The 27,874-nt window shown below is 41.3% G+C and overlaps 1 protein-coding gene across 4 annotated transcripts in view; it reads left to right on the top strand.

Annotated features, from left to right (window-relative positions):
• Positions 1-27,874, top strand: part of sobpa (sine oculis binding protein homolog (Drosophila) a) — a 56,019-nt gene that overhangs the window by 19,906 nt on the left and 8,239 nt on the right. Inside the window, exons 4-7 of one of the 4 annotated variants that reach the window (XM_037746881.1) lie at positions 3,432-3,583; positions 6,289-6,312; positions 19,244-19,339; positions 25,494-27,546. In XM_037746881.1, the coding sequence (XP_037602809.1) occupies positions 3,432-3,583; positions 6,289-6,312; positions 19,244-19,339; positions 25,494-27,545 (2,324 nt within the window). In that variant the 3' untranslated portion in view covers position 27,546. The remainder of the gene's footprint in view (positions 1-3,431; positions 3,584-6,288; positions 6,313-19,243; positions 19,340-25,493; positions 27,547-27,874) is intronic. The other 3 variants (XM_037746882.1, XM_037746883.1, XM_037746884.1) reach the window with 3 other exon arrangements.

Raw genomic sequence — 27,874 nt, 5'->3', positions numbered from 1 at the left:
ATTAAAGAGGACCTATTATGCTTTTGAGCGTTTTTGCTTTCCTTTAGTGTATTATATCTTTTTTAAGGTCTACAAAGTTATAAAGCCCAAAGTCCAAATCAAAGGGAGTTACTCTCCGCCACAGAAACACTGCTCCTGAACTGCCTGAAATGCCTCGCTTGAAGTCCTGCCTTTACTTCCGTAACGTGGTGATGTCACCAAGTAACACATTTGCAAAATACCTGCCCAACGTATTCTCATAAAACGGTTCATATGATATGAAGTTATTCCTTATTTTGTTTTTTTTTTCCTACGAATGTCCAGCGTCAATTTCCGCTCCAGTCTTTTTAAAATAAACTTCCGTCTTCACAGGAAACAACTTGGTTAGGTTTAGACAACAAAACTACTTATTTAGGTTTAGGAAAAGATCGTGGTTAAGTTACGCCAGACCGGAAGTGGTTACGCCGTACCTGAAGTGGCATAACTTAAGTATGGAAATTCAGTGACAAAAAAATACTTAATTAGGTTTAGGAAAAGACCGTGGTTTGTGTTAAAATAACAAAGGAAGTGGCCTAACTTAAGTATAGAAGTTACGTTACTAATAAATCAACAATGACTTCTGGCTTCACAGGGGACACAACAACCAGTCTCCTTGGCAAAAGTCTGGTGTTTTTTCAACCACCCCGACCTCCGCAACGCAACCCTCGCCGCATGTTACATGTTTACCATCTGGTTCACAATTACGTGGATGATTTTGTGGGATATATACGAATTACAGTGCATTCATTTTTGTAGGTATAGCTATGGTTGACCAATCACTACAGAGTGGGCCAGCTGGCCAATCAGAGCACACTGAGCAGGAGCTCAAACAGAGCGTTTCAGACAGAGGGTGAAAAGACATGCTGCAGCACAGCCGATATGGGAAAAGTAAAGGTTTTTTTTAACATTAAAGCATATAAACATGTTCTAGTAAAACCCAAAATACAAGTACAGTATGCACCTGAAAATGAGCATACAGTAATAGGTCCTCTTTAAACTTTGTGGAGTGTGTGGTAGATGGATGGGGATCCTTCAGGTCAGGCAACTTGTCAGACAACTATTGAAATCAACTGTTTTTTACTTAAATGTATTGTTCTGTGAGCCTGTGTGCGTGTATCTAGTAGGCCTAAATACACGCACACAGGATGCAGATGACCACACCCTCTGTCCCAGCCTCCCATGTGAACGCATCATCAAAGCACATCCTTGTGTCCACTTCAGGTTCTCTAATATACCCACAGAGCACAGCCACAAATAGGCATCTTCCCATGTCCCCAGCTCATCCGGTTCTGCTACATTTACCCATGGCAGGCCTTCATTATAAATCCTACAGTGGTTTTGTGGCTTGAGTCTTGAGCGGATTTAACCGGCTCTGCAGCTGGGCTGAGTCAGTGGAGTTAATGCCTTTTGGTCCTTGTGTTTAATACATCTCGTTGTTGCATGCGTGTTGATATACTCCGCCACGGACTTGCACTTAAAGTATAATAGATGTCACTTTTGCTTAAGCATATTTTGTAACCGGAATCAGACTACTTTGATCACAAAGTTTAAGACATGTACCCCAAGGTCAATATTGGTTATAATGTAAGACATGATGAGTGTTAAGTAACAGTTAATCATTATTTACAGCTGTTAAAGTGGCAATCCTTAAGATTTCCGTCCTGGTTGATTAAGAATTTCTATTTGACTGAAATTAATGGAATTGTGCTTTGAGTTTAGCAGTCTGGGTCTTTTTGTTGATACATGAACGTAGAAAAAGAATAGAGAAATTATATTTCTATGTACATGAGCTTGTCATTCATTCATTCATTGTGTGCATAGTTCCATTTTTCGTTTGTATACAATGGAGAAACACTGTTATTTTATGGGAATGTCACCACAGACACCCATTTCCTAATAATAATAATAATACTGCAAATATATAAATATTGCAATACCTTCATCAGTGGGCAATAGGCTCAATCACCATTGTGTTAACTCATTTGGCGATAGATAGTGACTTAACAGACATTTTTTTTAAATGAAAATCATCAAGATTGCCACTTATATATTGCCAACTATAGTGAAGCAAAAAATATAAAAAAATATATATAAAAAGTTGTAAATATATTTGGAATTATCCTCTGATGGCACCTCGGCCTGATTGTCCAGGATAATGGTTTATAGTTTAAAAAGAGATAATGTCAGATAGTTTAAAAATGAATGGTCATTTGTTGTCATTAAACAGGGTTCCCACGCGTCCTGAAAAATCTAGAAAGCTAATTTTGACTAAATATTGCGTTGTCCTGGAAAATTATTTCAACCTTCTCCTATTTTCCTTTAGCTGAGAATAAACTACTATCTGTCAGAGCTCCCTCAAACAGATAACACTGCCATCTGAAAGGGCTAAATTATGTTCAGGATCATATTAACGTTAAAATGGTAGTTTATGGACGACAGTATTTTGAATAGGCTGCTCTTGGTTATGTTGTGGAAACTCTGTGAACACTCCCCCGTGTCATGTCATATGGTAGCACATACAGGTTGGATAACATTACATAACGTTGCATTTTCTTCCCAACTTGTTTTAAACAGTTGAATAATGTTAAATTGGCTAGCACGTTGGTTCAGTTGCTAAAGTTGATGTGCTTGTTAGCTTGTTTTGCCTGCAAAGGTTTAAGGTTTGTGATTCTACTCTGGCTATAAGCAATGGTTTCTAATATGTGTTGGTCATTGTTGAGAGAGTTGGCAGGGTTATAATAATGAATGGGAAGCCGGGGTCAAAACGATGAATGGGAGCCCAACTGTATGTGAGACAACACTGGCTAAATACTAGCAAACAGTACTTTTTTACTTTGCTAGCAGAAGAAGAAGAAGAAGACGACGATTTTTTCACTCTGTTTTTTTATACCCACATGCACAAACAGGACCTACAGGCTATACATGCATTAATGGAGAAATGTCTGAGCAGTTGGGGGTTTGGTGCCTTGCTCAAGAGAGGCAAACTGGTATCTCTCCAGCCACCAGCTCACACACAGTACTTGGTCCATGCGGGGACCAAGCCAAGTCCCTATGGATTGAGCTACTGCCGCCCCAGAAACACACAACTGGACCAGTTTTGGAAGGTCACCAGCTTGGTGGATGAGAGAAAGCTGAAGGCAGTGCTGCATTGTGCACCATAATATGACATGAAATGTTTAACTTTTGAAGCGGTAGCTTCACAACAAAGTAAAGTGCTGTACATCTGCAGGTGTGTTTGCATTACTCTATGACCAATTGGTCATATTTTCATATCAGTGTATGGCGCGATCCCTGTGTGTCATTCCAGCTATATCATCACTGAAAATGTCCTGGAAAAGTCCTGCAAAATGAAATGAGTGGGAAACACCGAGCTCCATCCTAACTCACTTTCACTATTGTTTGTTTCTTTCTAGATGAAGACGCATCCAACGTGCAGATCATGTGCGCCTGGTGCCAGAAGGTCGGCGTCAAACGCTATTCTCTGAGCATGGGGAGCGAGCTGAAGAGCTTCTGCAGTGAGAAGTGCTTCGCCGCCTGCCGCAGGGCCTATTTTAAGAGAAACAAGGTAAAATTCATCCCTCCTCATCAACTGGACACTTTAATGTTATATCTTTTTAGAGGCTTTCCAGATACAGTATGTCACAAATCTCCTGGCAAGTACATGATATCACTATGAGTGAGTCCCCAGAGGAGAATGAAATGTGAAATATAGCCTAGGCTATTGTTACCATATGGTGAACAATTGTTGAGAATAGCACGAATTGGACATAATGCTATTGCCAGAGCGTCAGCTGAAAAGATTCTTACATTTAAAGGAATAGTTTGACAGTTTGGGAATTAAACTTATTTGTTTTACTTTCAAGAGTAAGGGGAAAAGATTGATACCATTCTCATGTCTGTATGTTAAGTCAGCATCTTGAAGTGGGAGGCAATTAGTTTAGCATTAAGACTGCTAGTAAAGCCGAAGCTCACAATCAATACAATTTATCTCAATTTTTGCCACAACAAAAGTTTGTATTTGCCACAACACAAACAGTAATATAAAACTGGCAATTGCTGGTTTTGCAGGGAGTTTCTTTGTGTAACTATTTCTTGACAAATAAGCATATTTCCCAAAATGGCGCACTATTTCTTTAAATTTAGACAAGTAAACAACTCTGGCTAAAGTTAATGTTAGGTTAGGGAGCTAAAAGAACTTAGGTCTGAAATAAAACAGTTTGGATGAGTTGTACTCATGGTTGTACTGAACACGAGAACATAAACGCAGGGTATATAAATTGCATTCTACCACCCTGACAACACTCCTTCTTTTCACTTTGTCATTTTAGTGTCAGAACTATTTCATGACTTCTTCATTTACTGTAATCTTTTTGTGGAGCGGAAATAATTGTCCTACTTGCTTTTTGAGACATAACACTAACTTGCGTTAACAAAATTTCCACAACACGACAAAGGCTCAATAAGGTTACATTATTTCCAAATTTAATTAACACCGTAATGTCCTTTCTTTAACACTGCTATACACAGGCTAAACTGTAGCTTGAGAGGTCATCTTTGTTGATGTGAAAAGCTGTTTTTAACGTACTAAAATATTTAGCAGACCAACTAATCTTAATGTTAACAGACAACTACTAGCAACCTATAATGCTAACTTTAGCTAATACCTATCTTTACTAAGGGGCAGACAAGATTTGTAAGAGTGGCGGTTAGCTTACGTGATACTATGGTGAACTAGCTAAGATGCTAACATTATTTGGTTTCATAAAAATGACGTTCCCATACAACAAAGCTGCATGGTGAATTACGTTTCAAGGGAAATGTATTTTGTTGCGGATTACGTTCGTTTTTGACGTATCACAAATCTGTTTGTAATGATAGTCAGGCAAACTCCACATAGGGAGCTGGACGAGGTGCTGCGTGGGTCAACAAACACCAGACTTTTGTAAACCTAACCCAAGTATTTTGTTGCCTAATCGTAACAAAATGGTTTTGTTGTAGGTTTTTTTTGTGTTTTGTTTCAATTTCAACGCATTCTCACTCCCAACTCGTCAAATACCGCTGTTTGATCAGTGGCCCTCAGCATCGGAGACGAAGCACGGGGTACCCCTCCTGCGTTACTTTTGGACGGACTAGGGGCGGTGTGTCATGTCAATATACGCTCGTTACATGCATTGAGACCTTTTAAAATAAACTTACGTTTTCACAGTAAGTTAGGTTTTAGGCAACACAACCACTTAAAACGGGAAACGGTCTTGGTTGACGTTAACTTCACTGACTGGTAACTCACGGGACTGACAATACTGACGACTCACGTGTCTAACGACTCACGGGGCAGACTATACTACATCACTTGCTCCGACCGTTGAATAACGCCACGGGTGGGTTTACATTGGAGTTAGTTGCAAGCCCGGTTTGTCACATACTGTTGCTAAAGGGTGCCTCTGTGCTTTAGTTTCTGATGGTGAGGGGCACTTACCAAACGCGATATTTGACGAGTTGGGAGTGAGAACGGGTTGTCAATTTCGTACCCATTTTAAGCCAAACCATGATGTTTTTTTGTTTTTTACTAAATCTAGCCAAGTAGTTTTGTTGCATTTTTTGTTTTGTTTTGTTTCAATTTACAACGTTAACTACATGTTTAAAACTGTTTAAAAGAGAGACCGTAACCTGGGAGAAAACAAGTTTCCCTCGAAACGTAATTGAGAATGCAGTTTAGTAGTATGGGAATGTAATTTTGTAGGAGACACGGTTACAAAGAAACAATGTCTAATAGGTTCTGTTGGGATAGCAAAGTTCAGAAGTTCAATTACTGTATCTGTCATTAGAGCAAGAGCAGAGAGCCTTTAATATGGCTGCCAGAAAATATTACATCATCTGGTAAGCTGCTTCTGACAGAGCTAAATGAAGTTTTCGTGTTGATAGTCTTAGTACTGTGAGCAGCTATCTGTTGTCAGCAATTATGGCGCTTAATACTGACTCAAGACATCAAATGGCCATTTTAACTAAAACAAATCTTGTTTAAAAATGTCAGAAACTCTCCCATTACCTTTTCAGGTTTGGCTACAAAATGCATAATACATTCAACCAGAACCCACTGAGAGTAAATCATGGATTTTACTAAAAAAAACACCTTCAGGCAGTCAACTCCAAAATGACTTGGTCACCGTGGTGCATAAGACGCAAGACAGCAAATATCAGAGTTGTTATTGTGTTCTCATTTTCCCCCCGATGACTGTAGTTAAACAATCTCCTTTCTCTCTTGTACCAAAGCTGGGATATATAAGGAATTACGCTGTGAGTATGACGTGTTTTACTCTCCTGCTTGTCTGTCCTGAAGTCAGTTATTCATCTAAACATAATCACTTTTCAAGCACTGCACTGGAGCAGGAATAAGTAGGGGTGCACTCCTTAGAGTATATCTGTTCATTTCAGTTAGTGATATCCAATTTCTTTTCTTTTCTGACACTTTTTTCCCAAAGCATGAGAATCAAGCTGAGCCTTGCGTCTTACTGTACTGTTGCTCATACTATGTGTTTTTCATTTTCTACCTTAACATTTTAGCTCATTTACTTTTCTAGAAAAGTTTGTAGTTCTTTTTTTTCATCGTACTAAATGTTGAAATGATGACAAATGATCTGTCCTGTCCTGGTGATGACAAGGAGAGTCTGACATGTTGAAACCTCGTGGGAGAGCGTTTGACAGATGGAAGAGCTTCATATCAGATCAAAACGCAGCTTTTGAACTGCTTTTTATTTTGTTCTGTGAGCTTCAGAGGAGGTCAGAAAAAAAAGTCTCTGACATTTGACACGCAACAAAGTTGACAATGCAGCTCCATATCAATCAGAGTCCAATCAGGGAGGCTGTTAACATGACATCAAATGTGAAGCTGATGTGAAGAGAGCTCCTGGCTTTGAATCCATGGGGCTACAGTTAGACATATTCATATAAAGTTTAACATTTGTTTAGTTCCAATATATCAGTATTAAGCCTAAATAACTCTGCATTATGTTCTGACTTTATGACTGACATTTTTGTGGATAGTGGAGCTGGAAGATATTTTGATGGAGATGTTGTGAGAAAAGTATGTGGAAACAGTACAAATATGGTTAACACTTTATAATAACCATCATTTATAAATGGTAAATTGATAGCTAATTCAACTTAATTAATAGTTATTTTACTGTTAACAAACAATTAAATTATAATGAATAATGTTTACTAATTAGTAGTAATGCTAAAGTTTCTGTTATTTTATCATTAGTTTGTGTAATATGAAATAAATTGTTTATAAAGTCTATATTGTATCATAGCTGATAAGAGACGATAACAATTACATTCTGATTACATTAGTAAACTTTTTATTAACGATTTATTGTTGCACACATTATAACATTTTCTATACTATATTCAGTATTTGTTAGTGATTACCAAATGATTTGTAAACCTTTAAGAAATTGTTTGTAAAAAGATCTTTAGACATTTTATAGACAGATGGACCAGAAACAAATTATTAACCATTGAAAAAGTATTAACTATCTATCTAAATAATGTTTATAAATGCCTTACAAAGTATTTCATAAAATCATCAGTTGCAACTTTATAAAAGCCAGTCAAATACTGTTTATAGACCATTAACAAAGTCTTACAAATATCTATCTATGTAATGTTATAGATGTTTTACAAACGATTTCTTTAAGGTTTACAAATCATGTCTTAATCATTAACAGATATTTATAAAGTATACAAAATGTTATAATGTGTGCAACACTAAACTGTTAAAATAACATAAATTGTAGCATTAGTAACGAATAGTAAACATTAGTTATCATTTCATTGTTTGTTGAAAGTAAAATAACTATTAACTAAGTTTAATTAACAATCAATTTACCATTTATAAATGATGGTTATAATAAAATGTTACCCAAATATGCAGCAATACTCCTTCCAGGTCTCTGTCTCTTAGCTCTGGCCTTAATCAGCCTCAGACATTTGAAGGCATATTCTCTCTCACTGTGGCGACAGCTTTTCATGCAGGTTATAGTTGAAGAAAAAGTCTGAATTTCAAAGTGACAGGCTAGATCTTATCAGTTGTAGAAAAAATTGTTTACCTTATGAGCGCTGACACACAGCATGACAGTCAACCTATGGTTTTGCTGGTGTTCCAACATAACATATGTACTGTAAAGCTAAAACTACCTTAATAATACACATTTCTACTGTTTAATTATCGTATGATTCAAATTAGCAATCAGTCCGGACTTTAAACACACTGAGATCATTACAGTTACTGTGCTTGATGCAATAATATTTGATTAAGTGCTCCACTTAATTTGTCTAACCGATACAAGAATGTTAGCCACGGTTAAAAGACTAAACTCTGTTAAGCACGGCCTTTACAGATGTAGTTACACTTGTAGGTAACAATAATTCCTGCCCAAATTCCTGTCAATACATCATAATTGAATGTGATAAAGTTAAGATTATAAAATTAGAATGATTGTTAACCTCTTGATAATTAAGGACATATTGTATGGAAGCCCATTTATGCTGAAAAAAAGGAAATCCACCATCAAAGTTTTATTTTCATAATTATGGATTTTTTTTTCTCGTAATTATGACATATTATCTAATAAATACTAGGGCTGTCAATCGATTAAAATATTTAATTATATAATAATTTAATGATTGTCCATAGTTAATCGCAAATGAATCGCACATTTTTGTCAAGTATTTAATACTCTTATCAACATGGAAGTGGGCAAATATGCTTGCTTTATGCAAATGTATGTATATATGTATTATTGGAAATCAATTAGCAACACAAATCCATGAAAAGTATTGTCCAGAAACCCTCACAGGTACTGCATTTAGCGTAAAAAAAATGCTCAAATCATAACATGACAAACTGCAGCCCAACAGGCAATGACAACTGTCAGTGTGTCAGTGTGCTGACTTGACTATGAGTTGCCCACCAAAGGGGGCATGTATTTAAAGGGGAGACTCGTGGGTACCCATAGAACCCATTTTCATTCACATATCTTGAGGTCAGAGGTCAAGGGACCACTTTGAAAATGGCCATGCCAGTTTTTCTTCACCAAAATTTTGCATAAGTTTGGAGTGTTATTTAGCCTCCTTCATGACAAGCTAGTAAGACATGGTTGGTACCAATTGATTCCTTAGGTTTTCTAGTACTAATACTTGGTTTGTTTAGCACTCTTACAACCGAAAAATTTCAAATTGCGTTGATGTGTTAAAGTAATTAGTGCCGTTAAAACAAATGTCCGTTAACGCGTTATCACGTTAACTTTGACATGCTCTAATAAATACAAAGTCATAATTATGAGGGAATTTTCTTTCAAGTGGCAAAAATAGGCTTCCATAACTTTGAGCTGTAAAGCTTTAACCTGTTGAGCTGGGGATTTAACCCAGGACCTTAGATTTGAAGGCAAATGTACCTAGTGGTAGCTACCACTCTGACATAAGCACTTTCTTTTCACTGTGTTATTTTAGTGCGAGAACTATTTCCTTTTTGTTATCATGCCTTCTTCTTTCACAGTTATCTTTTTTTGTTGAGGGGTGTTAGTCTATCCTGTTTCGTGATACATTACACCACAGAAGAATGTAAAGGCCTAACAAGATTCCATGATTTCCAAAATTAGATGGCGCAGTTAACTCTTATCTTTCGCACTGCAGAAAAACTGTCTCTTTCATTTTAAGAACTTTTTTTGGCATTTTTAGGATTTAGCAAACCGACTAATATGAAAGGTAATTTATGTAACTTTCAGTTATCAGGTGGCTGTTAAGTCAACTGCAGTCAGCATGCTGTTGCCCGTGCACATGCTCACATTCCACAGGTGCGAGCAATCACCCTGGGCATCGGCCAAAACAGTGACGTGACATTACAATCATATATCATAGAATAACGTTACTATCTGTAATGTCCAATCTCCATGATACTAACTAGCTTGCTGTTTGCAAATTACTTTATCAGCTAACATAACAAAGCAAAACCATCCCGAGTCCTTTACATAGAAATCAGTCCACAGGCTGTCATAGGCGACCGAGAAAGTCGGGAAGGGTCTAATTTTTTAAGCTACATTACAATCTGTTCACACATTGGCAATACAAAGCATTTACTACATATAAATTGTTAATACTAATGGACTGATTCAATTTGTAAGACTTGCTTATTTAATACTATGGTGTTCCAGCTAAAAAGCTGACATTATGTATACACAATATATCCATCATTTTTCTGTGAAAACCATGCAAAAACTAAACTAGTTCTGATGAGATGGCCAAGTTAAAACGTTAGGCAATCCAACAGATTCCTCAGAAAATCTTGGTGATGGTCTTTTTTGTTTATTCCAATTAAAATAATGTCTAAACATTGGTGTTGACATAATGTATTAATATTAATAAGTGTTCAATGTGTCGTGAGGCAGCTTTAAGATTTGATCTACATAAGTAGAACCCCTTTATTGGATCTATACATCAGTAGAACAGAGATGTAAAAATACAGTCAACCAATATCATTGATGTTTTTCACAAATGTAGAGGACATCACACACGTTTTATAGAATTAATATCATTTACATACACACATTCCTGTTAGAAGCCAGTAAGCCATGTTTCCTTCGTCCATCAGCAGAATGCACACGTTCAAAACATCACAAACACAGGAAAGGCCTGCTCCGCCACAGCGGCTCGGATTCTATATTTTGTCTGGCTCTCGCACATTCACGCAGGGCCATTTGTGTAAGCGATACCCACATGTTTCTTTTCTCATGCACCCACAAGGTTGGCCACAACAACACGGCCTGCAGGCTTTCTTTTTTTTTTTCAAAACTGAAAAAAAAAAAAAATATTGTCATGGCTGAAAAGGAGTATCTCATGTCTGCTGCTTGTGCTTTGGATAGAGGAAGAGAGGAGACGTGGGGGAGGAGGAGAGGGGTGATGTAGGGGGCGGGCAACGGTTCTGGCATTATGTTGCATGAAATATCTTCAGCTGCCTCATCCATGAAACCCAATCCCCTCCTAGGGTGACTATGGCTGCGACTTTCTCACATCTCTGCATAACTCTATATTATGTCGTGTGTGTGTGTGTGGCAAAAGATGATTGATAGTTTAACTGGGGCTAATCACTTATGTTGCCTGTTTACTGTATGCCTTAAGCCTCTGGATTAGTTTGTATGGAAGGTGCTGCTTCCACGCCGCTCGCACTACTCAATTATTCTGTCTGTCACTTCACTCCCGCCTGCTCACTTTCTTTCACTTTTCGACTGTCCATTATTGATCCAGACATATAGCTTGGCTCTTTCTCTTGTTTTGTAATGCGCTGCAAGTTAGGTCTGCATGTTGTGCTCTCTGCAAAAGCCAGTTTGAGTGGAAAGATAGCAACAGTGCAAGTTGAATTGACACGTACAACAGCTACGATATTGGACAGTTTCGGGGATTAGAGACATTAATTTAAATGTAAGGTGGAGTTTTTGCTTTCAGCTGCAGGTAGAAGCTGCTCAGCTGTCACGCTTTTACACGCAGCCGTACGGTTTCTCCCGCTATCTCACACCCACACATACGCCGATAAACATGCTTGCTCATTGGACACAGTGCCAAGATTAAGTTAGGCAATTAGCGGTGATGAATTACCCCTCTGTGAGTGTGAAGCATGGCGGCAAAAAAAAAGGTGTAGATTAGAGGATGCTTTTGCTTTCTCATCGAGTCAGTCCGCATAGAGTCCACATATTATCATTTAGAGTTGGATTTTAAACGCAGGAGTTTGTGTTTGCTGCGACATCGATTGTGATGAAATTTTGCTTGTTGCTGTTGCAATGGCTCCAACAATCTGCTTTCCTCTGCAGTTTGGTTTGTGTTCAGAGGTTTTTGGGCTTGAATTCCTCAGGAAAAACAATGCTTCCTGGTTGATTGTAGACTGGTATGTTGTGGTTGAAAAGCGGCTAAAGGGAGGACCCAAAAATGCTCATAGAAAGAAGTTAACAGATGCTTATCGTGTATCATCTGTAGGGTGATATATCATATTTCTGCACGCAAAATTAAAAACAAACCAAAATACGTAAGGATCACATTGTCATTTTTATTTGTAGAGTATAATTATCTTTATATATCTTTCTACATCATGCAATTAAACATATGAACAATGTCTTCCACAATATTCAAAAAAGCATGAAGCGACGGTAGCGACTCCAGCTCGTGTTTTACAGGTCGTTTCTGCCGCAGCGCAGGGCTTTTTGTTCACACCATGAAATTCCTCCCCGGAGACCCCAGACCTCCATCAGTGTCTTTCCCCGGGAGCTCCCTCCAGGCGCGAGGGGGCAGAGTGCCGCTTCATGTCAGCCCAGAAATGTCACATCACCTCGAACACACACACACACACACACACACACAATGTGCCTCCTCCACACACAGCCCCGTGGTTGCCTCCCTGCTCCCAAACACTCCGCAATTTACTTTGCATCTCCATCGGCTGCCAGGGAGGGAGCGCACGCAAAATGGATAAGAAAAAAAGAGGGTGTCTGAGAGTGTATGTGTGTGTGTGTGTGTGTGTGTGTGTAGCTGTGTCTCGTATATGCCTGAATGTGCTTGTGGAAATTGTGTGTGTGTGTGTGATGAAATGTGTCTGCATATTGCAGCTCAGGCTAGGAAGCCTTGAGGCCTGCCTGACACAGCTTCGGGGCACAGAGAGGAAGGTGATTATCTCATAGCTGCCAGCCATTCAGCTCAAGTAAAGATAAAAAAGTAACCCCGGCTAACTAGGCGTTGAGATTGTAAAAATGGAGCCACGCACATGAACTTGCATGCCTTCCTTTCTTTTCTTAAAACTTGTAGGTGTGATGAACCAGACTCTACTAGACTGTACCTGAATTTGCAGGCACGCCTCGTATCGCACATTTCAGGTTGTGTTGTTATGACCTTAAAGCTGGCGTTGGTAATCTTCAAAAACATCTTTTGTTATATTTGTTGAAATTCTCATAATGCTCATCCCGACAGCAATCAATAAATCAAACGCTCTGACAAAAAAAGAAAAAAAATGTGCTATCTGTGGCTGTCGCAGGACTGTAATAAGCCTACCTACCTGTGCACACTCTGTCCGTGCACTCACTGCGCGTCACCGAGCTGCTAGCTCAACAGCCATGTTCGTTGTTTACGTTCGTTATGATTATTTTGGAGCCGTGGCTTTGGAGGGAGGCCTGAAGGGACGGGCTGTCAGTGTTGCCGACTTGGCGACTTTCTCGCTAGATTTGGCGACTTTGGGAAGGTCGTGTCTAGAAGGGAACCCGCAAACTGCGAAATCTGATATAAGATCTGCAAAAAGATTACCAACCCTAGCTTTAAGCGAGGAAATACTCTTTGCATCCTTGTGAAGTTCAACAATTTGCCAATTCAAAATTCACAATCAATATGCCAAGATGATGTTATTATAGAGTGACTTATATTGAGAATAGCATTTGCTACGCCTTTTAATAAAGGCATTTAGTGAAAGGAAATTGGCCTTCCTGCAATAAAAAAAAAAAAATAGAGATGATAGCCACAGCAATATGCTCAAATATTTCTACATACATGTAGATCTATATGTTGCAGTAAATAAAGCTCAATAATGCTCCAAACCAGTAAAAACAAATGTTTTAAAGAACTGAAGTGCTTACCTTGTTCTGATTTTCCAGTTTGAAAAATTAACCCTTTAGGGCTGTCCTCGACCAAAGAAATTGTTTTTATCGTTTAATTGATTCATTGATTTAATTGACAGATCTCTGAAACAGAGTTTGCCCACAAAGAATCACACAAAAACACCACTTTAAATCTTGTGTTGTGTTTTACGTTTCTTGGAAATAAGTCATTCAACATGAGAAAAGCAAAGATAATGGCTTCAGTAATCTTAAAATATTCCTGTGCATGTGTGTGAAAATCTCAATGGCTCACTGCAGACAGAATTGAACTGGTGTTGGGGTGGCTTTTCAAAAAGAAACGATAAAAAAGACATGCACATCCGGTGTCCGATAGGTGCTGGATCAAGGAAATATGTAGTAGAATTAAATTATCTATCTGCACACCAACTAGCTCCCGTTTTATTGCTGTGTAACATTTGGAGCACCAGGCTCTTCCTCAGACTTCTGGGGATGACTTCTCAAAACATGAAAAGTAGAGACAAATTTGTTTTTTTGAGAAGAGTGCGCTTTTCTCGCCTGTCATACGCGGAGTGCCAGGCCTGCACCTTCGTTTCAGGATTTGGGATGCGCTCGGCCGTGTTTGTCTTTGGATTTGGAAAGCCTGCCTGCGAGCGTCTTTCTTTGGGAAACGCGGCTCTCTTGGCAGGTGACGGGCACACACACCTGGACATGTATCCGTGCCCAGATGGAAGCTAGCACGGTGGCAGCTGGTGTGACGTCCCCTCAGGACGGTGGAGTCGCCAGAGGGGAGCTAGGCGGCCGATGTCCTGCTCTGTCGTTCGTAGAAGGAACTTCAGCTGGGTGGCAGTTGCAGTTTGCTGGCATGATGGATCAGCAATAAGGAAAGAAAACACCTTTAAAAAGGACAACACTACTGGCACTGAAACGACATTTCCCCAGTGTGTTAAGACAAAGTGTTGATCGACTTTGACTACAACACTTCTATCTATCTATCTATCTATCTATCTATCTATCTATCTATCTATCTAAATCCCCTCTCCTTTATCTGTGTGTGGCTCCCTGTGTGCGCCTCACGCCTCGTTCACAGTGCCAACACCTCATTAGTACAATATGCAAATGAACTGGCGCAGGGCCAGAGGGTCAGAGCACAAACTGGAGACAGAATAATAGCACAATGGTGCATCTGTGTGTGTGTGTGGGTGTGTGTGTGTGTGTGTGTGTGTGTGTGTGTCGCAAATGCCTGCCCAGATTCATGCATGTTTATGTGCGTTTACCTGTCCTTTGAGTGTGTCCGTGTGATGTGCTCACACAGAGGAGACATGGAGCGTTTGTGTGAAAGAAAAGAGCTGAAATGGGTCAGTCTACTACACCTACTGTTCATTTAGTGGCAGCTTCTAAATAACCATGACCCCGTAATCTCTGGTTTTGTTTTCTCCAACCTTTTTTTTGTGTCAAAGTAAAAAAAAAAAAAAAAAAAATCTCCCCTGTTACATTGTAAAATGTCAGTGATGAACAATGTTTTTTCTCAGATTCTTACACTGTATTCTTTCCAGTACAAGTACCACAAGACAGCAATATTTGATTTATGTCATGCTTGGAACAGGAAACCCATACCTGGAGGTGAGGGAAGCAGATGGAAGCAGAGGCAAACTCAATCAGTCTTTGGACAAAAAAAAGAAAGTAGAATATACACCAGAATTGCCCTTTGGTATCATCGAGAGACGAGCAGAGCTGGAGGCCAAATTACCCATGACAAATCAAAGGTTGCAGCGAGCAATTTAAAGGGAACATGATATGAAAGAGGGCTGCTCGGGCCAGCGGCTCACCTGTCAGTGGCGTAGGCTCGGTATGAAATGTCAGCTCGGGGGCTGCGAACGGCACGACGAACACAGAGGTTAAATCTCCATTTCTGATAACGGCGGCTCGGTGCCCCGTGGCTGTAAAATATTAACCAATTATATAAAAAGTGCATTTCATTTAATGAAACACAATGAAATAATTTAGAAATGTGCCAGACAAAGCTTCTTCAATAACTCCTTTTGTAACAGAATTGCCCACACCTGGCACAACAGCATTGACTGCCTCAGTTTTCACACTGCGCATAATGAATGACTCACAGAGTGTAGGAGAAGGGTGCTCCTTTTCAGATGGTATAAATGTTTAAAGGAGTTTTGAATTGTAATATTACAACATGGGCAAATTGAACCCACAACAGCTACTGTTTTGTTTTGTTTTTAAGATTATATTTTTGGCTTTACAATGCCTTTATTGATAGGGAGAGAGTTAGTAATGAATGGCATGCAGCAAAGGGCCACAGGCCGGATTCTAACCCTGGGCCGCTGCGGTAAGGACTCAGCCTTGGTACATAGGACGCCCGCTTTACCAGGTGAGCTATAGCAGCGCCCACAGCCACTGTTTTAGCAAATTAAATATATCATCTTAGTTTCCCTAATGAAACTGTTATTTCTACAAGAATACACTAAGTTACTGTAAAATTCTGCCAAATATTGATCACTAACATGCAACACATTTTTGTGCAAGGGTCACTAAGTGCAGGTATTCCCCTGTTCACCCCCAAACCGCCAAAAAACATTAGGTAATGTTAGCAGTCAACCACACTATTACATGGTTTTACAGCAATGTTAAATTTATCTCCAAGCCAACCAGCTCTAAGTTACATATTGAACTGAGTCAGTCATTTTCTGATAATTAACCGAGATTGCGTAAAACAACGGTGTGATGTTATGCCTGCTTATTACATAACTATGACTTGAACCATCTGATAGAAATTACTGTTTGGAATTGATTTTTATTAAGTCTGCCATTAATTTACAAGATTCGGCCCAAAACTGTTCTGGCAATGCTTGAAGCGGCCATGAACAATGTCTTCTTGATATAAAGTGTTGTTAGACATGGGTCACTGATCTGCTGTGTGGAAAACAGCGTTTGATAGAGATACTAGCTCAGTAATGTGCTCATAGTCCAATCAGAAAGTATTCACTGTGTTGAGGTTTTATTCACCCTGTTTGGGTTTACACTTACAGGAAATACTGATAAGTTTGGGTTACTTTTTCCTTATCAGTGATTAAGTAAAGCGTGATGCTAACTTTTGTTATATTGTTAAAAATCTTGACAAAAAGTACCAGGTTCTCAAAAATATAATGTGTTCCATCAACTGCATGAGGGAAACTGACTGCTGACATTAGTAACATTATGGCTCAGTTGCCCCTTCACACTCTTAGCTTACAATAAGCCCTATTCATGCGGTACTAGTATTACCTGGGGACCTCCATAATTTGAAATTGTTCAATTAATCTGTGCTCTTAATTCCGTGCAAATCTGCCACGTCTGTAATTTGTCAAGTAAAAATTCCACTTCAACCAACCATATTTCACCAAACACAGAGGTCATGTGATAATAGTCCCGTGCAAATCAGCATCTTGTGATTTGGAGTCTTTTTTTTTTGACAAACGTTTTTTTGTTTTCTCCGCGCCTTTTTTTGATGTTACACAGAGCCTTGACATCACACATGGGGGATAATATCAGTAAATTCGCTCCAAACACAGACATGTCGGGGTGGATTTCTAAATCAAATGAGGTTCCCTGGTAACACTAGTCCCGTGCGAATAGGGCTTTAGATAGCTTTGTTGCACCTGTTAGAGCGGGAGAACCTCCACCTTAAATTGTGATCACGCCGAGTTCATGTGTTGTCGTTCAGACCATAATTAAGAGCAGCCGGGTGGGAGAAACCATTCACATCTGCCTCTTAGTTGTTATACCAAGTCAGAGATATCAGGAACTTCCCACCGCTAAGACATTTACCACAGAAGTGTCTGCAAATCAGTGTCAACATACCTGCCATCCTGGCTGGTACTGTAGGTACATCAACATAAAGTCCAACATTGACTTTAATTCAGTCGATTTAGCTCATTAAAAAGAAGCTATACATCATTTGATTGTATCTGGTTTTAATTGTGAACACACTGCTACATGTAACACATTAAGAGCTAATTTATGCTATTTATATGGTGTGACTAAAAGGCTAACAAAAATCTTGGAATATGCCATACGACATGTGACATACTCCAACAAAATAAGCTAATTTAGGCTGTTTAATGTCATTTGCAGTGGCTACAAGATTAGCAGTGGGGCTAACCATCTTGTAATGATGCGTGAAGTCAGAATAACTGTTCTTCCCATTCTGCTGACATCATGTGAATGTAGCATAACTGAGCCATCGTTAATGCGATTAGTAACACCTGTGCTTTTCCTACAATGACGACCTAAAGTAGAGTTTGGGGAAATAAGCAATGAAGCCAATGCGGAAGTTCCTTAAACTTGCATACTTTCTAATGGCCAGCAGGGGGCGACTCCTCTGGTTGCAAAAAGAAGTTTGATTGCATAGAAGTCTATGAGAAAATGAGCCTACTTCTTCTTCTTCTTCTTCACTTGATTTATTACCTCAGTAAACATTGTAAACATGAGTTTATGGTCGCAATTGCTAGTTTCAAGTCTTCTTCAATACAGCATGATGTTCATTTCGTAAATTATGGTCCCATTTAGAGTCAAATAGACATAACGATGCTTTAGGGCGTGGCTACCTTGTGATTGACAGGTCACTACCATGGCGTTGTCCGGTCTGGGAGTTGTCGTGTTTTTGTCTTACAACTTGAACCCTTTCATAGTGTGTTTCCAGTTCATGAAAGTTAATTGAAACATTTTAGTCTCCTAAAAATACCTTATTCAGCGTTCGTTTGTACTTAGCTCCACCCTCTTGTATCACTTATGGTTGCAAAAAACCAAGATGGCGACGGCCAAAAACCAAGATTGCGACGGCCAAAATGCCAAACCTGAGGCTTCAAAACGACAGTCCACAAACAAATGTGTGACGTCACGATGACAATGTCCACTTCATATATACAGTCAATAGAAATAACGTAGTTACTTAGGAAAAGTCCATCTATTCAACCTGAGCATCAGTCTTATGGGCCTGTGTGGGTGTACAGGCCCTTTAAATATGGTATCTAACCTCCCATTGAGTTTATCGAGGAAATACAAGACACGTAAACAATCATGACTGAAGAGTTACTGACTGTTTTACTCACTAATGGCTCCTGCTTTGTCTATGGTAGTGTTACCGTAAATATCTCGATTAAAAGAGACTTTATACAAATTTTCAGAACCTTCCATATATTTGAACTTCTTCATGCTAGTGTAGCGTGAAATTAGTTTTTTTTTTATTTTAAATGTGTTTAATTTCCTGAAATAAATGGGTGTTTGAATGAACAAACACCGCTAAGATAGCTGGCAGCACTTTGAATGTCTAAACTAAACGTCTTGCAGACTCCTCAACCATGCACATGCATGCACACACACTCACACACACACACACAGTTTTGTTTCAGAGAATCCTGTTGATTGGTTTTTCCACAAACCAATGAATGTTCACCCATTTTACAGTCACCATTTCTGTTCTTCTTTCTCAGTGTTGTTTTCCATTTCTGAGTTTTCCTTGTTGCCTCTGTTCACCTGTTTATTTTGTCCATTCGTAAAAAGAAGCCATTATTTCTCCCCCCCAGGCGAGAGACGACGATGGCCTCGGTGGGAAATTACCCCAGCACAGCTTTACTCAGGACACGCCCAGGCTTGTCTTCAAGACAAACAGCGATGTGCTTGTAAGGACCATAACCATTTAACACCAGATAGAGTTTAAACTTGATGGCTACTGCACAAATATGTTTTGATGTTGTTTTCTGTTAAAAGTGTATAATTTTCAACTCATTTCTTCCTGACATGTCAATAGACTGGTTCATATTTGGGCATTACTGTAAAAGTAGACATCAACCATCAGACTCAAGCCAGCCCAAGAAAATAACACACAGTACACAAGCGGCACTCATGTTTTTACATAAAAATTTGCACACATTTAAGTTTGAGCTTTTCATAACTTTTTTCATGCATAATCATTTGCTTTGCTCATTTTCATTATACATCCTATTCAGTGACTTGTGTTTGGGGATTTGTAGGAGTAATCAGACAAGAGGTGAATTATGTGGATTTACTTATTTTAGTTTAATTTTTATTTTATATGTTTTACATAGATCATTTATAATTTAGTGAAAGAAAACAGTTTGGTGGACTCTTCATCACAACAAAAAGACAATGGAATAGCCTATAATGTGCCACGTATATGCTGCTAATGTATATTTAAAGGAACATTCATTATTACAAGTAGTTTTAACTATCATTTCGACAGGTATTTTATATGTCTAATAATAACATTGTACTCATCAAGTCAATTACTGAGATCTTGGATTGTGGCAACATCACTAACAAGGAGTCAGATAGGGCAACTAGTCAACCGTACAGGTTTTAAACACACCCCCAGGTAAGCAAGACTTTTAAAAAAACAAAAACAATGTCAAACTGTAGAATGATAACCCAAACTGCATGTTTTAATCCTGTAATTTTGACCCACCGTACTTGCTGTAGTTGTGAGGGTACATATTAACATTAGCATTTATTACGGATATTTCTGGTGCGCTCTCATTCAGTTCTCTAAATACTGCGGTTTAGATAATCTGGCTAAACTGCTGGCTTAATACTCACTGCTCGTGTCTTTCCCCATTAGACTTCCTTTTAGCCTTGCATTGTTGCTAGTGAGTACAGCACAATGTCATTACAACCAATAGAAATGGTGGCAAGAACTACAGAAATAGACCCATGTGGTAAATTACCTAAATTTTCCTTTAAAGCCTCCATTCAACATTTTGGGAATTGCATTTACCTCAACGCTATGTTCCCTCAACCCTATGGTCCCTCAGCCCTGTGTTCCCTCAGCCCTGTGTTCCCTCAGCCCTATGTTCCCTCAGCCCTGTGTTCTCTCAGCCCTATGTTCCCTCAACCCTGTGTTCCCTCAGCCCTGTGTTCCCTCAGCCCTGTGTTCCCTCAGCCCTGTGTTCCCTCAGCCCTATGTTCCCTCAGCCCTGTTTTCCTTTTACCTTACGTTCCCTCAGCCCTATGTTCCCTCAACCCTATGTTCCCTCACCCTGTGTTCCCTCAGCCCTGTTTTCCCTTTGCCTTAAGTTCCCTCAGCCCTATGTTCCCCCAGCCCTATGTTCCCTCTGCCCTATGTTCCCTCAGCCCTATGTTCCACCAGCCCTGTGTTCCCCCAGCCCTCTGTTCCCTCTGCCCTATGTTCCCTCAGCCCTATGTTCCCTCAATCCTATGTTCCCTCAGCTTTATGTTCCCTCAGCCCTATGTTCCCTCAACCCTATGTTCCCTCAGCCCTCTGACCCTCAGCCCTCTGTTCCCTCAACCCTATGTTCCCTAAGCCCTATGTTCCTTCAACCCTATGTTCCCTCAGCCCTATGTTCCCTCAGCCCTATGTTCCCTCAGCCCTGTGTTCCCTCAACCCTTTGTTCCCTCAGCCCTGTGTTCCCTCAGCCCTATGTTCCCTCAGCCCTATGTTCCCTCAACCCTATCTTCCCTCAGCCCTATGTTCCCTCAATCCTATGTTCCCTCAGCCCTATATGCCCCTAAAAAAGGACAAAAAGTTCATGAGGGAACATAGGGCTGAGGGAACATAGGGTCTTATTTGGATGATACAAACTCCTAGGTGCTGAGGGAACATAGGCCTGACCCCATTTGGACAGGCTGTTATTAGCTCTTTCCCTGTTTCCAGTCTTTCTGCTAAACTAAACTAATCAGCTGCAGGCTGTAGCTTCATATTTAGCATGGTATTGATCTTCTCATCTAAATTACTCTCAGCAAGAAAGGGAGTAAACATATTTCCCAAAATGTCAAACTTTCGCTTTAAGCAAAGATGCCCCACGAGGAAAAGCAGAACCAGACAGCCACATGCCAACAGAGTTATTTCTCACACTCAGAGAGGCCCAGTCTTCTGCGCTGACATTCAAACAAAATCCACCAGGTCTGTCTCATCGTTCTTTACAGCTGAAGATATTTTACTCACTGTGCACGCGTGAGTGTGTGCTGTTAAATATAGTGCGATAGAGCTTCACCTGGCCAAGTGAGAATGGCCTTTGTATGTCACATCTATAATGACCGACGGTGATGGCTGGCTGTGATGAGAGGGAGTGTAGCTCTGGTCTTCTTCGGCTTTGATCTACAGTTTCAACTTTTCATGCTCCACTCAGGTTTTAATGAAGACATCAGGTCCACAGTGAAGCCAATTTAAAACACTGGGAAAGGATATGAATCAGATATGTTTCCCCCATTTGTAAGCCAGGTAATTATAACCACCATGATAGATTCTCCAATAAATGAGGCCACAGTAAACTGATATTTTGGCTAATCACTGTAACGAGTCCACATGTTGCAGATGGTCTGTTGAGCGCTGCCAAAGTTTTATTTTCTTGTGTAAACTTTAGTGGGAGCTTTATTCTGTTTTCTCTTTCCAGTGGACCAGGTGCTTTAAGATGGCAGTCTCTTGCTACATAATCTGGACTGAATCCACAATGCAACAAGCACAGTGTTTCTGTTTGCCGTCGTTGGTGGACTTGTCTAGAGTGGATACTTTGCTGCAGATTGTTTGGAGTGTGAGACAGTTTGACTGAAAACCAAGCGGCTGGCTCGCTTCAAGCACCTGGTTCATTTCCACGGGTTTAATCCTTGTGTTTTGTGATTATAGCGGCAATCTGAGAAGTGTCAAAAGAATCACATATCAACTTTAACAGGGGGGATATACAAGCCTTACCCTTTATGCACTTCTACTGCTTAAACCTGCTCATTCTACATACAGTATAAAACCACTTCAGGCACTACAGCCTCTTATGAAACCTTCTGCGCTGTCTGAAACCCTCCAGCCTCTTGAACCCTCTGCAAATGCCTCCTCTTCTTCCTCTTCATTATCTAAATCCTCCACATCCTCTGCAATCTCTTTAACATCTGCAACCCCTTCTTCGCTGCCTGAAACTTTCTCATCCTCCTCTGCAACCTGTTGGTCCACAAGCTTTCAACTCTGTGGCAATTTAATACTCTTCATCCTATCCCCTTAATGTCCTCCGATCATCATCTCACCCAACTTGTTCATTTGCTAAACTGATTATACGCTAAAACTAGCTGTTGGCTGATCTTGGGATTCTTAAATGTCACCGGCCTCATCGCTGGGCCAGAGGGCAAGAGGAGGAGGAAGAAAAACGGCGACTGCCGAGGTGGTTGCACTCGTTTGGAAGCACGATAATTGTCGTAATGCAAATGGTTAAACTGCACCGCCGATGCTGGTTCGTTGGCCACGATGGAAATAAATGACCATAATTACATTGAACTGCAAACATCTGTGTAGTGAGGAGAGAGCGAGCGAGCGAGAGAGAGAAAGAGAAAGCAAAACTCCATTAGCGTAATGCGCGGTGAAATCTCACTCGCGGTGCAGAAAGTCGTTAAGTGCTCTCCATCTGACTGTCTGAGTCGAGGAAAAATTCAGCACATTTATTATTTAAAATATCCTGGGCCTACCATTATCAAACTCAAACTTGTGAGAGCACCTTTTTGACTTTTACTCAGTCATGGCTCATTGAATTAGCCAGGACTAAATGGGCAGTTAAAACGTGTAGACTTCAAGGGACTGACATCTGAGCACCACCGGCGTGCTGTTTAAGCACAGCAGTCGCTACGTAGTCTGGTCTCTGATCTGTTCTTGCTGTGGTTCCTTATGTACTCCAGCTGCTCCATTCATGTCTTAGTGTCAGAGTTATCCCTCCTGAGTGACATAATGACTTATTACAAATGCAGAACATCTTTTAAAACTTTTGTCCTTTTTGGAAGATGCTTCTGCTTCATTCAGTCCTCCTCATAACAGACAATCTGATGTAAAACACATAATATATGCAAAGAACCTGATGTTTTACACGTGTAGCAGCTGCAGGACAGCATGCTGTGTTCTTTTGAAATCCTGGCCAGTGCTACGGTGCATCTGCCCAAAAACGGCCCATGTGAGTCCACTGTCTTTCAGCTGCTGCCAGACAGGATCCTGCCAAATAAAGCGAATGTTGCTGTGCAGCGTGCAAAAAGGAGTTTATCCACCTTCCGGTTGCATCCCTCAACTTATTAACATTCAGCAGGGGGGCTTAAGGGTCTGTGTGATGGATGGATGTCGTTGAGGGGTCTGACAACTGATTAATGCCTTAATTATCTCCGGCGAGGACCTGCCACTCCTCCCGGAGCTGACAGAGTGAGCTGTGTGTGGCCTGACGAGTAACGTCGTGTTCAGGGCTCGCCCACTGCTATCTGCTCTACCAGGGTCACATTCATTTTCTTTCGCCGAAGGAAAATATGCACTTTTTTGTGCTGCAAAGGTGTAGAACAGTGATGAAACAGTGCAGCGGGGTGTTTTGGGATCTTTGCCACTGCAGTGAGCAAGAAAGACAACTTTTCAACGTAGACACTTCACGTTTGCTCTCGGCATGCAGAAGGGATCCTGCCTTAAAGCACAACATGTGACGAGAAATGTAGTTTTTAAACTGAACTGGCAAAATCATTTTATTATCCTAATATAAATTAAAATATTTGTTCTGAGCACATTTTACAAATCCTGTGACTCTAAAAAGTTGATCTTAAAGTGATTTCGTAATTCTAACAGCTACAGTAATTAGGGCTGTGTATAATTAATCGCAAATTAATCGCACATTTTTTATCTGTTCGAAAGTATTTAATACTCTTATCAACATGGTAGTGGGCAAATATGCTTGCTTTATACAAAATAATGTACGTATATATTTATTATAGGAAATCAATTAACAACACAATACAATGACTGCATGTGATTATCATAAAGTGGGCATGTCTGTAAAGGGGAGACTCGTGGGTACCCTTAGAACACATTTTCATTCACATATCTTGAGGTCAGAGGTCAAGGGACCCCTTTGAAAATGCCAATGCCAGTTTTTCCTCGCCAAAATTTAGCGTAAGTGTTTAGTTATTTAGCCTCCTTCCTTCAGGAATAAGAAAATTACAACAACATGATGGGTTGATTTTGACCTTGACCGTTTTTAGCTACACTTTTGCTTTTTGTAATTTACAGCTTAAATGACAAAATTGCAAGTTCTTCATTGAGCTATTGCAACAATGAATTTATGCCTCTGAAGAGATTTAAAGTAAATCATCAATTAAATAACTTCTTAGATCTAAAATATTACTGATAGTGGGTGTGACCCTTAAGTGCAAAATGGTTGAAAGTTGAAACTTGCAGCAGCAGTTTTCTTTGTAATTCAGTATTGATCAGTCAGTCGGTCGATCGATCAAGCTGTCTAACATTTAAAGTGACTTAACTTTAATGCCTGTCTATTAGTTGGCACACACTTCAATACCAAGTGCGGAAGGCCATTTGAGGCAAATTATCTTTTTTGTCCTGTTGTGCTTGGGGCGTCAGTCTCCAAGGGAACTGTGGTTAAATGAGTGTTTTTATTGGCAACAGAAGGTGTAAATGGACATTCCTTGTTAGGGCAGAAAGTTAAAGACAAAGTGGCTTCAATACCACTTAGCAGCAGAATGTCATCATGTTGAAAAAGGATGCGCAAACACACACACACCTACATTACATCAATCAAATACATACAAGCACGTGCATTTAAAAAAACTTCACAGTTAAGTATTGACAGATTTTACAGATTTGTAAAAGTATTTAGAAACAGCATCAGTAAAAAGAATTTTTTTTTTTACGTCCAGATGGTTTGGAGGCTGAGCTTGTGCTTACCAGGGCACTTCAGAGGAGATTATGTTATATTTCATCACAAACAAATTACAAGTCTTTTGTCTGCAGAGTGACAGGTGCTGATGCAGTGTGTGTACTGTTTGTGTTTTTTGTTACAGGTGTGTGACTGGTGCAAACACATTCGCCACACTAAGGAGTACCTGGACTTTGGTGCCGGTGAGCGGAGGCTGCAGTTCTGCAGTGCCAAATGCCTGAACCAATATAAGATGGACATTTTCTACAAGGAGACCCAGGCTGCACTGCCTGGAGGGCTGTGTAACCCAGGACACGGGATGGGTGGGGAGGGTAAGATGGAGTGCAGCGGAGGGGTACAGCTGCTCACTCCTGAATCCTGGGGGACGCCGTTAACGGACCTGCGGCGTAAAGCTCCCTCGCCGGGGGGACCTTCCTCCGCATTGGCTCCTTGCACTTCTTCTGCCACCTCACCCTCTGACACTGCTGCCCACTGCTCCCCGTCCTCCTCCTCCTCAGCCAAGATCCCCACACCCAGACCCCACGAGAGCCCCATGCCTTACCCTCCGCCTGTTCCCACTTTGCACCCACCTGTCGGGGTTCCACCTGGTAGCCCTCCCATGGTGATGACACCCCGGGGGCCCATGCCCCTGCCGCTGTTCATGGAGCATCAAATGATGCAGCAGATGCGTCCACCATATCTTCGGCCGTCTGGCCACCCAGGGGGGCCTCATAGCCCCCTGTCAAACCCTATCATCCCTGGTATTGGTCCACCACCTCCCCCCAGGACCATGGGTTCAGCATCAAGCCCCATGCACAGGCCCATGCTGTCTCCACATGTCCACCCCTCATCCAATCCCAACCCTGGCATGATGCCCCCCCACCCAGGTCTCCACATGCCAGGCATGCCCCCTTTCCCCCCAGTCAACATGATGCCCAATGGGCGCATTCCTATGCCCCCAATGATGAACTTTGGCATGCCGTCCCTGGCCCCATTGGTACCCCCAGCAACTCTTTTAGTCCCTTACCCTGTCATTGTACCCCTCCCAGTCCCAATCCCTATTCCAATCCCAATTCCCTACAACCCCAAAACGTACAGGGACCAGCCGGAGAGCAGTGGCGCCTTCCGCAGTGCTCCGGAGTCCTCCGAAGCTTCAGCTTCTTGGCTCCACTCTCCGGGTTCCTCTGGAGGTGACAGAGGGGAGCAGAAAGTTGAGCCAACCGGTGCAGAGCGTCTCTCTCCTGTACGCTCGGAGAGAAGCAGGACAGCACTGGTGGACTTGACTGTGAAGGCAGAGGACAATTCGGGCAACCCGTGTCTAACCAGCAGCCCCGGACCGATGGACGGGGTGATTGATCTAACTGTGGGCCAGAGGCCATGCCAACAGCAGGTAATTCAGAGGATGCTACCTGGGGTACAGGTCAAAGTAGAGGCAGAGGCTGAATCAAGATCTCCACCAGCTGCTGGGCTGAGTTGGGAAGGGAAGGGCAGTCTTGATGGGCTGGAAGGGGCCCTCTCACAGGGCCTCCTCAGTGCTGCGGAGCTGGAAGGGGCCACACACCCAAACACACTGGAATCATCAGGCCCTCCCTCCAGCAACAGTAGCCCTTCTTGCCATGATGATCCTCCAGTGAGCCAGCTAAATCCCTGCATCTCTAACTGTAACCCACCACCCTTGCCCAGCACAGCACGGACCCAGCCCCAACCCCTGCCCCACCTCCAAACTAGCCCCGCTGCCCCATGTAATGTCATAGTCAATGGCACGGGATGGCATTCGCTTCTCGCTCCTGCCTTCGAGTCTTACCCTGACCGAAGAGGAGACAGCGTTGCAGGAGAAGGAGAGGCAGAGGAGCAGCCAGCCAACGGCGAGCTGGAGCACGAGGCACTGAAAGAGAACAATTGCTCAGTCGGAGATTGGGACCCGGGGAAGCGGGGCTCGGCGCAAGACGAGATGGCGGACGCAGTGGAGGGTAAGCCAGATCCCGACTCCAATATGGAGGAAGGTGAGCACGCCTATGCCATGCCGCTGCTGTCTACCGGAGGCTGTGTGGTCATCCAGCCTGTGCCAAAGCCCGGCGCCGACAAGACGGCCATCCTGTCCTGCTCCATCAGTGCCCCTTTATCGGCGGACGGGAGCCCCGAGCTGGAGCCGCCGCTGAAGAGGAGGTGTCTGCGAATCCGCAATCAAAACAAATGAGGTGGGTTTACTCCGGTGTGTTCCCACAGACACTCTTTATGCAGTTGTGCAGGCTCTGTATTTAAGCATGAATTTACACAGATTTATTCATTGACATTTTGTAATTCACAGTGGGGTACCCGTCAAATAATCAGTCGCTTTTGATATTTCAAATGTCTCTCATTCCCCAGCGTGTATCTTTTGAACTATTTAAAATTATTTCCTTTACTTCCAAAATATTCTTTCACAAGCTGATTACTATTCATAGGTAGTCTTATCATCTTAAATTGGGGAAATTCAAGGGTAGACCCCGTGTGACAGACATTAGTCAAGCAAGCAAGGGAAATATC

Source organism: Sebastes umbrosus, chromosome 16 (assembly GCF_015220745.1).
Source record: "Sebastes umbrosus isolate fSebUmb1 chromosome 16, fSebUmb1.pri, whole genome shotgun sequence".
NCBI lineage: Eukaryota > Metazoa > Chordata > Actinopteri > Perciformes > Sebastidae > Sebastes > Sebastes umbrosus.
This window is presented reverse-complemented; position numbering and strand designations above follow the sequence as displayed.